This window comes from Chenopodium quinoa, unplaced genomic scaffold (genome assembly GCF_001683475.1).
Source record: "Chenopodium quinoa cultivar QQ74 unplaced genomic scaffold, ASM168347v1, whole genome shotgun sequence".
NCBI lineage: Eukaryota > Viridiplantae > Streptophyta > Magnoliopsida > Caryophyllales > Amaranthaceae > Chenopodium > Chenopodium quinoa.
The window spans coordinates 1446912-1457315 of NW_018742393.1; the positions used below are offsets into that span (position 1 = coordinate 1446912).

The 10404-nt window shown below is 37.7% G+C and overlaps 1 protein-coding gene across 1 annotated transcript; it reads right to left on the reverse strand.

Moving 5' to 3' along the window:
- Positions 1–7396: 7396 nt before the first annotated feature.
- On the reverse strand, positions 7397–8427 carry LOC110703179 (basic leucine zipper 43-like). The gene has a single exon (XM_021880921.1). The coding sequence runs from the start codon at positions 8200–8202 to the stop codon at positions 7648–7650; it is 555 nt and encodes a 184-aa protein (XP_021736613.1). The 5' UTR covers positions 8203–8427; the 3' UTR covers positions 7397–7647.
- Positions 8428–10404: the final 1977 nt, after the last annotated feature.

Below are 10404 nucleotides of genomic sequence, written 5' to 3' on the forward strand. Positions count from 1 at the left end.
CCAGGAGAGCTTGCAACAGTCGTCCTCCGGGCCTTGGGGTCCGGCTGTTGCGAGGATGAAGCTCTTGGAGTGCCCGACTAAAAAAAAAAAAAAAAAAAAAAAGTTAGTATATACATAAGACAATTCTTAAAAGAGAAGGAGTTTCGAAGCTCACCAAGGGTGCCCCCTTGTTGGGGGAGTCGGTACAGGACTGTTGCATAAGAGAGGCCCGCAACATGGCCGCCGCAGTCTTAGATGCTGTTATTTTACTCATGGCGTCAGCTGCAAAAAATAAACAGCAAAGTTAGTAAAAATCCTAAGCAAGGTGTAAAAAGCAGAGTATTTGTCAGGCCGGCTACCTCTAGAGCACCGACTGCTAAGGCCACAGGCGGCCAAAAAGTACTCGTCATAGAGCCATTTGAAGCTCGGGACGCAGTTTAGGGGTACTTGCTCTCGTACCCCTGAAGTAGAGTTCGCCCTAGTCTCTACTTTGAAGAGTCCTTTGTCTAGGATCTCTTTTTTAGCCTTTGGGGGAACAGGCGGCATGCTGCGGCCGCCTGCAAGAAGAGGTGGATCCCTATTCCACTTATTGAAGCGTTTGTTCAGCTCCTTGTCTGAACTCTCGATGATCAGGAAGGTGTTCCGCCAATCCTTCCATTTGTTCGCCTTACCTCTCGTCATGAGGTAGCCCCTATGGCTTGTTATTTGATACCAGCCGGTACCGCCCGACTTTGGGGTCCGGCTGAGATAGTTCATGTGGGCGAAAGCCTCAAAGCTTGGCTCCACCCCGTACATTTCGCACCCGGCCACATAGCCGAGTACGTTTACCCAAGAGTTGGGGGCTAACTGCCATAACCCCAAATCATACCCATCTAAAATCCGCTGAACAGCCGGATGTAATGGGAAGCGCAGTCCAGCTTTGATGGCCGCCGCATAGCAGCCAAAGCAGCCGTCATCATAGCTGGTACCAGCCGGCCAGACGACAGTATCTTCTGGATCCGGCACGAACAGTAAAAACCCAGGGCCCATTCTGTGGTTAGCTATAAAACTCTCCACTTTATCTTTCATGACTGTGATCCGGCCCCGGGGTACCGTGCAGTAGTAGGGGGTGTTTTCCTCTCTGTAAGAGGCGGACGGCTCGGCCCAATTGCTCCCCTTCTCAGCTGCATGAGAAAGTCTCGCCTCTTGTAGGCGGCTGTTTCTTTCTTCTGAGCCTGGAGAAGCGTGGCCAGAAGAACTGGACTCGGACTCGTCCTCTGACGAGTCCGAAGAGGACGACTCCTCCCCTCTCCTAGAGGGGCCCGCCTCCTCTCCCTTAGAAGGAGGAGAAGAAAAGTTAGACGTATCAACGGTGAGATGGGAAGGGACCACCTTGGCCCTCCCCTCAGAACTGTCGGCTTGGCAGCCGCTTTGTTTCACTTCTACATCTGGCGCCTGGTCAGATGTCTCGCTGATGGGCACCCTTTGGGAGGAGCCGTCCGAGTTTGAGATCCTAGCAGTCTTTTTTGTTCTGGCCATCACGTTCTGCATAGACACAGATACAGTCGGACTTTGTATAAAGGGCAAAGATGGGTCCAGAAAAGGGCAGGCGGCACTCCTAGTCCTAGATTCAGCCGTCCCCGGTGACCGGCTGATCACTAACTTAGGGCGTGTCGTGTGCTTCCATGGTGCCATTTCAAAAAAATAATAATAAGAAAAAAGTTAAGAATAAGAGAACCGACGGTTACCTGAACGAGTGTTGGTTGATGAAATTCTGAAATCCTTTGCAAACGGCTTGTCAGAGCAGGCGGTAGGCAACCAAAGTCCAAAGTGTCAGAGCAAGTTCAGGGGTCCGAATGTTCTCTCGCAAAGTTCTCAAATGTGAAAATGACCAAAGTCAGCACTTCCTTATATAGGCAAAGTGAGAAGGCGAAGGGTCGCTTCCAAATTCAAAATTTGGGCGGGAAAATCTCTCGGCCATCTGCAAGGTGACACCTGTAGCAGGTCGTCGCCTGTCACCATGCGACACCTGTCACAGGTGACATGTGACCAGTCACGTGCCACCTGTGAGGGGCAAATGATTAGGGGATTTTTATCCACCAATCGCCGTCTGACAAGTGGACCAACCAGGTTCCGCCACGTGTCCTTCACGTGGGCCAATAGGAGCCTGCCACGTGTCAGTCACAGATATGTCCTCTACGGACCAGTTGAGACACGCCACGTGTCCACCCATGCCAAATGGGAAAACCGGCCACCAAGGCCCAATCCTGTTATGAGGCCCAGTCAGCCCTAGGTTTACCCTAAACCTAAGACTGGCACGCTTCTCGAGGTTATAAATACCCCTCTTAATCCTCATTAAGAGGGAGAGAACTCGAATAACAGAGATTACACACATTAAACACTCTCACCTAGAGAGACCTAATCACCTTTATTTCCGCATTTATTACTCCTTAATCAGGTACTAACTTGACCGTTGGAGGCGGAGCTCCTACCACAGGGAGTCTTCGTTGTTTTGCAGGTACAGGCGTCCGGTTCCAGTCTCGGTGTTGTAACTCTCCCGAAGGACATCAGAAAACCCCGAAACACGTTGCATTTGTTTATTCCACATAAGTTGCCTCATTTTTGTATTATATAACAATTAATTATGGGAAAAATTTTATTACAACCGTGCATCGTCCGGGCACTAATCTAGTTAAGTCTAAAATGAATGTTTCAAGTTGGAAAATTTGGGCAATTGGTCAACTCTTTACATTCCAGACATGTAAATTGAGGTTTGATTTTATGGTGAATATGTTGATAAATTAGTTACCATATATATTTTGATAATATCAATATTTTATATTTATATTAATACAAATATAAAATTAAAAATATTTTATGTATTGGCAAATGTGTCCAGTCACACTACTGCAATTAAGAAAACGCACTTAATGACCACCACTATTGGGTTGATTTGGTGGCAAGTCTAAGAGACTACTCTTGTCCTTGAGGAGCAAATTGACATTCTAAAATGCACCATTTACATATATATTAATGACTAGGGTAATTATAGAGTACTCTACTATTTTCATTATTGATTAGAGTACTTACTCCATTATTTTAGATTGTTGACCTTATTCTTTATTTTTACTGATTCCCTTTTATAATTATTATTACTAGGTTAGAACTTGGGCGATGCATGGTTTATATAAAATCTATTTTTATAATTTATACATTTTTAAAAAAAATAGATAAATATAAATAAGAATTATGCACCCTGTACAAGAATATTTGTAATTTTAAAATTTTAGATTTTCATCAAAATTATGATATAATACATGTTCAACGTCGACTAATACATATTTCAATGTAGGAGTCCATTTATTAGTGTGCTATTTACAATTGTTTTTTTTTATAGGATAAATTGATAGATTGTAGTTGTAATGTAATATTCAAATTTCAAAATTGTTAAATATGGTAGCTCCACAAAAAAAAAAAAAAAAAAAAATGACATCATTCTTGTATTTAGGCGGAATTTTTTTTATTATGAGAGTGACAAATGGACCGTGATGAAATCAACAACATTTTATTTTGGTAATTGTTAATAGAATAAATTAATAGATATTTACTAATTTTTTCTTAATTAAAATAATTTTTATTGAACTAAACTTATTTTCATTGAATTGAAATTAATTTTTTAATAAATAATTTTTTTTTTCAAGGTGATGAGAAAAGGACCTTCATCCAAGACTATAAAAGCCGTGAAATCATCGTTTTTATCTTTCCCTCCTTCGTTAAGAAGCTTCTTTCAGCAGCGCCAAGTCCCAAAACCTGTGCATTACTCGTTGCAGCAGGTAATCAAATCTCTCTCCTTCCAAAATCATATGATTTGCATTTTTATCCTAGGGTTTCCTTTGAAATTTATCATAAATTTCTGTTATATTTATACAAAATACATCATGAAATTCAAGAATTTGGTTAATTTTCAGTATATTTTGGTTGATTGTTACTAATATACTACGTACATTTCATTGTGTTTTAAATTCTAACTGCAATTTAGCTTTGAAACTCTAGATTTGTTAATGTACTCTTGAAGAATTTTGATTCTAGTACTTTATTTGTATTATACTTGTGCAATTTTGAGGGCTTTCAATTTTATAGCAAACTACTTTGTTGCTGATGAATGGAGACTAGTAATTAGTAGAAATTAGCCAGTGGAGTGAACTTTAGTTGGAGCGGTCGGAAAGGCGTTACATTTCCGGAGTTTGTGTAGGGAATTCTCCTCTCATAAGGAGCATGCTTTAGAAACATGGCTGTTACATTAGGAATGATGGGTGTAACAAATAATCAAGTTTAATCTGGGGATACTGAGCGGCGATATTTCTTTGTACGTGGATGCATTGTCTCGAGTTTCTTGACTTGGAGAGGATTGTTTGTTGGGATATTGCTTTGTAAATGGAATTTGAAGGAGCTAATATATTGATTGTGAATGAACTATCATTTCGAGTCGTGTTGATTATACTAGGCTGAAATTTTTCATAGCTATTGCTACGTGGTTTTCCTTTCCCCTCATAAGAAGAGTCGTTGGGTTTTTCACACTGGAGTAGATCTTTTAATTTGGCATCAGTCTATACAGGGGTTTATTGTATATATTTTACCAATCCTAAACCAAGTAAGCCGTTTTCCCACATGACAACTTCCTCTACAAAGTATTCTTCTTCTTAGACATCTTTCCAACTCGTTATACCTCTTCAATTTCACACTAGCTTCATATTTGAATATTTGAATCATCTTAGGTGCTGTCCATCTCAGCTCCGTTCCCCTCCCAAAAACCAAGCCACTGCAGTACACCCCACAAAATGGGTATATGATTACTTGTTTGTCTATATGATTACTTGTTCAGAGTTCTATTGCAACACCCTATCTCCTCTAAACCCTATTAAGATAACCTAAGGGTTGTGTAGATGTGTGGGCATTGCTCTAGGAAAATAAATAATACAATGCCTTCTAGAACGTGTAAGTTGCAACCAATATATAGTTCCATCTGTTATGTACATTCTTATCAAGAACGATTACGTTTGAACTTTGAAGTGAGATAGGTTTGTAGAGAAAATTGGTCACAATGTATTAGTATAACACAGTTTACATACTATTACTAATATTATGAGAGTAAAAAATAAGCAGTCTTTTGCATTGGTGGAAAAGAACTTGTGGTGACGGATTTACTGATAAGTTATATAGATACAAAATAAAGTACATCAAGATTGACTACAATTATATAGCAGTGAATTCATTGTCAGCAATTTTAGGAGTACTCTGATGAAGATTTAGATGGCTTAATGCATGGAATTGATGGTTAATGGAAAATTCTATGGCTTATCTATACATTTCTGCTCTTGAGAGTTCCTAGAGCCACTTAATGAGTTCATTGCTCTTAGAGTATAACTCCTTACGTTGCCCAGTCTCGACTCATCCAAATCTTTCATTGTTGTTCTGTATTTCCTTTTTATTTTAACAATCAATATTTCCAGGGAGGTGGATGGGGATATAACTGATATATCTTATAATCTGTACCTGGTTTGGAGAAGTTTGGTGGTTCTCTATGTTGTGCTTGGTTTCAAAAGAGGGTTCAAGATGCTGCAATATTGTTAGTGAAAGATACTCAACTCATGAGAGTGATTGCCTTTATCCACGGGGTTAGCAGGAGGTTCTGTTCTAGTATTGGTATTTTGTTCGGAAAATAGTATATTGTATTATGGTTGGATTGTGCAGTGTTAAGGCTCTTTTCTCTATGGTTTAATTTAGCCCCAAATAGAGTACTTAACTATTAAGTTTGGCTAATATATTTTTTTTACATATTTGGATGAAGCAAGGATTGTATGGACATCTATGTTTAGAGAATTTCCAGCTGAATTTCACTGCACGTGTGGACGTGCCAACATGTATCATATTATAATTCCCCAATATATTTATTTAAAGTCAGGACTTCAACTACTGTGATCTTTTGCAACTTATTCTGCCAATCTTGTTATAGATTAGCTTACCCAATCCCAGAGATAAATTCATTTTTGCATTTCCATATGTATAATGGTACTAGTGTACTACCTATTGGGAAGTAATAAATCTCTTACATTGTAGTCTGACATTTCTTAGATATTGTAAAGATCGTTTGTGATGCACATCCTAAGACTTAACCAATTTTTGTCAAAATGATAGGGGTTCTTGTCACCAAGAGCTTCATCAAGGGAAGAGGACTAGCCCTTGTATTTGGAGGTTTCCCTGAACTGAAGCAGCCTTTCTTGTCTATTCTATGTATCGACGGAGTAAGATCATATTATATTGGACCAATGTGGATTCTAATGCTAGTAAGAGGATCATATTGAAGAGTAAGTTTATTTTAACAATTCAACTGCCAAATTCTTCATTGGATGTTATTTAATCACCTCATACTACTATAAAATAATTGTATAAGTGTCCTTACGTACCGTTCTATTCATTGCTGCTATACCTACTAATTTATGTGCAGAATGTGCTGCATGTTGTTCAAATTTACTAATAAAATCTGCTGTCTACTTCAGTATTTGCTAACCTTTTCCATAAGTACATTAATTAATTCAATTCTTAATAACTCTTTTGTACTTCTCTTAAGGCTTAAGGCTTAACACCATGAAAAGTCAAGGAGGACAAACACTTGGAACAGAGAGGGAGTTATAATTTATGGTCAAAGATTAAACTTGTATTCTAAAAAATTATGCAAGATGTTAATTATCAATATTAGCTAGATTTTTAAGAAAAGTTAATTGTTTATAAATTTTGTTCATCTACCCATGTACTCCATGCTAATTTAAATTATGTTACTGGATAGTTTATTAGTCTATATAAACTATTAGCTTGGTATCCGGTATCCCTTTTTTTTATACTAAACAATAAAAGGGGTAATGCTAAACTCTGAATTGATGGCTTTTGATTTTTTTTAAAAAAAGTGAAAGTTACCAATAACGATTTCTAAAATTTTGAGCAATTGTTATCCATTTATTTAAGTACCTCTTCCCTTCTTTTTATTTTTGGTTAGTTTTCTTCCGTGACTGAGGATCAGGAACCCCACCACCAAGTTGCCAGTATCTGTGTAACTATTACTTACGTGCACACAGTACCTATCATGCGACTACTCTTGCATCAGATTTAGACACCTGATATGATGAACCCTCATATTTTGTTATTTTATAAACTTTTTTCAGGCTATTTCCTATGTTTGATGCAGATGGGGACTGATTGTGATCAATATTTAAGGATCATGGTTCCTGACAGGAAGATTTGGGTCAGTAACTTCATAACTTGAGGCTATGGTTGAATGACATTCTTGAATCTTCATAAATAATTTTATGGCATGTCTGCATGATTACATTTTTGTAGTGTGGTGTCACTGGTTAGATGTGTATTAAGCTTGTCTGAACGCATGTGTGAAACTCTGATTTTATTGAAAAAGTCTGAAAAGAAGCAAATAACATGTAGCATCTCATTATATGTATGATAGTGGCAGGAATTCTCTCGATGTATTCTTGCCTGCACTAGTTTTCCTCGAATAGGATACTGCTTAAAAAGAGGCAGAGACAACGACTAATTGACCTAACCCCATGAAGAGGTAGAAACGGATATAAAAAGGTAAAATCATAGTCATCCTAGAGGTAGTGAACCCATGGAACTTTAGGTCTAGTTTGGTGACTCGTCTTCAAGGTAGGCTTCATTAGCAACCTCCTCTAAATCTCTTAGAGCGGAGTAAGGGCTACTGAGCTGCATGTCAGTAATCATCTGACGAAGTCCAGAAGCTTCTTCTTTAAGTTGAACATTCTCTTGAAGGACGCGGTCGTGGGACTCCGTAACATGGTTCAGCTTGTCAATGAGCTGGTGATTCTCATTTCTGAGCCAAACAACCTGGGACCAGAGCTCATCCAGGTGTCTCTGCTTGCGCATACGTGATCGACGTGCAGACTCTCTGTTGGATATCATCCTTCTTTGTTTCCTCTCATTAATGATACTTAACTGTTGCTCATCAGCTTCATCAGATGTTGAGTTATTGCTAAAACATGATGGAAGTGGATTGAGTTCTTGAAGCTGTGGACCAATCTGGATATTGTATAATAGGTTGGTGTATTTGTTGATCTGATATGGGGATATATCATTCTGTGCCATACTGGAAAAGTTGGGGTATGAGCTTTGGCTTGAAGGATATAAATATTGAAGACCTGCAACCCCATTAGACTGCATGGTGATAGGTTTAAGCTAGAAAACTTGAAAGGAATGTGAAGTGTAGCTGAATGGAAATTGATTATAATAAAGAAATGGGTTTTGAGAGGGAAAACCAATGAAAAATATGAGACGGGTAGGGAAGTGGGTAGCCAGGTCTTATATAGGATGGTAAAGATAGTAGTGGACATAAGTAGTAAAGTTATTTGAGAGAAATTATGTGGATTATGTCTGTGAATATGTAGTATTTATTCAAGTATTTACAGCCGGTAAGCATTAATCCTTCAAATTTCTTCAATGGATCATATAGGCACGCGTTATGTGACGTATTTACCCCGTGCAGTTGCAGACATACATTGACAGATAAGAGTTTTTTTTAATGATTTTCATGTGAAAAAAAAAAGGCTGCTTACATAAGAGAGAGAGAGAGAGAGAGAGCTCACTTATTTGGGGACATTATTATATTTGTGATGAATTTGAATGGATAATGAAAGAAAGGAACCAAATGGGGTCATGGAGTCAATTTTTAGAAGGTGGACTTCTGGTGCCAATCAAAGTTAATCTAGATGATTTTGGATCTCAGAACTCTTTGAGCTAACTGTTGAGTATGACGTATTTGAAGAAAGAGGAGTAAGGTTAATAATAATATTAGGAAGCTTCTTTTTCTTCACTATATATATTTAAAGGACTTAATGAGTCAGCCACTCACAAGTTGTTGGCAAATCTTCATATAATATAATCCTAATTTGGCTTTAACTCAGTTAATTAAGGAGCATCATCTGTAGGCATGTATCATTATGTGCAAATATTGTGTGATAGGATGCTTTAGTCATTTTACTATAAATAGAACAATGCATACCATAATAGGAAGGGTGCCCCATACTTCATTTTGCTGCAACATGCAGCCTGCAAGCTATTTAGTTATGTTGCTATAAATTTATCTGGCGACTTTTATTTCGATTGTCACAGAAGGTCTCCAGTGTTCAAATCAAGAACACCTTATCTTCATGTAGATAGCTAGATGCAAAGATATGCTTAAGGTACATTACAGGTTTACAACCATTATAAATTATTGTTACTGTCTATGTTAATGGCTTTGAAAAACTGTTTAAGCTCATGCAATAAAAGTTTCCAGTCTTGTGCTGTGTATGCTAGTTGCTTAATAAAGACAATGCTGACAGTGGTAGGTAGTGTCATTTCCATATCGTGGCTTTATTTTTCATTTCCATTGATGGAGGGGTAGGTGAACATTTTTGCTACAATATGACTACAGGAAAACCTGCATTAGTGCAACCTTTTTGGCTATTCGCTACCCCTGCAAACAACGGTTTAGACGTACGATGGTACATTTTTGAACTAGTTTAACAAATCGAGGTAGCAAGTTGGATTCCTGTACCAGTTCTGTGTACCAAAATATTATGAATTAGGTAACATTGTCCTGAATTGGTTAATGATTATTTGACTTTCAGGCAGCATGTTTTTAGTGCATATATTCTATATATATTTTTTTTTTGTGAGACTTCCTCTTAAACTCCCTGGTTTTGTTGGATATTGAGGGGAATGGAATATGTTATCATAGATAAGCATGCTTTATTTGGTCAGAGTGGACATCCTTAAGATTGTTTGTACCTCTGGCCCTTGAATTTCAAAATTATTTCATGATAAACTTGGATTTATTGACAAAGTGTACATTAGATTGCAAATCATTGTCATGAGTTTATGACTAAGTTGAATTAGTATTTAATGACCTTCTTAACCAATCAGGTTGTACTTGAATTATGATCAAGTTGATTTGCACTTTTAATCTTCAAGTTAGTTTTGCAGGTTTAGACAGGATCACATGGACAAGTAGTATTTGTCGCAACCATATATCGGAATTGAGGTTGATAAAAATCTTTGTTCATAAGATGGTGGGAAGGGACTGGCAGTTGTGGATGTGCTTTTAAAAAAAAAAAAAAAAAAAAGGGAAAAAACCCTCCACTATGAAAATGTGACCTGAAGTAGAATCCTATGGAGGTGAGTCTTTCTCTACTTTAGGTTGGCCCAGATTAAGTGGACTGTATTTTCAACAAGATAATTAAGACAGATGTGGACTAAACTTTCTTTTGTTGTCTTCTTGTGTTTTCTTTGATCAATACATCTTTCCTTATTGCAAATTTTTATATATATAAATTTTCTTATATTTATCTATTTTCAAATTCTTCTAGTAACATTTCCACATTT

Bases quoted from the DNA above. Each gene is read 5' to 3' on its own strand.
- LOC110703179 (XM_021880921.1), bottom strand. From the start codon at position 8,202: ATGCAGTCTAATGGGGTTGCAGGTCTTCAATATTTATATCCTTCAAGC.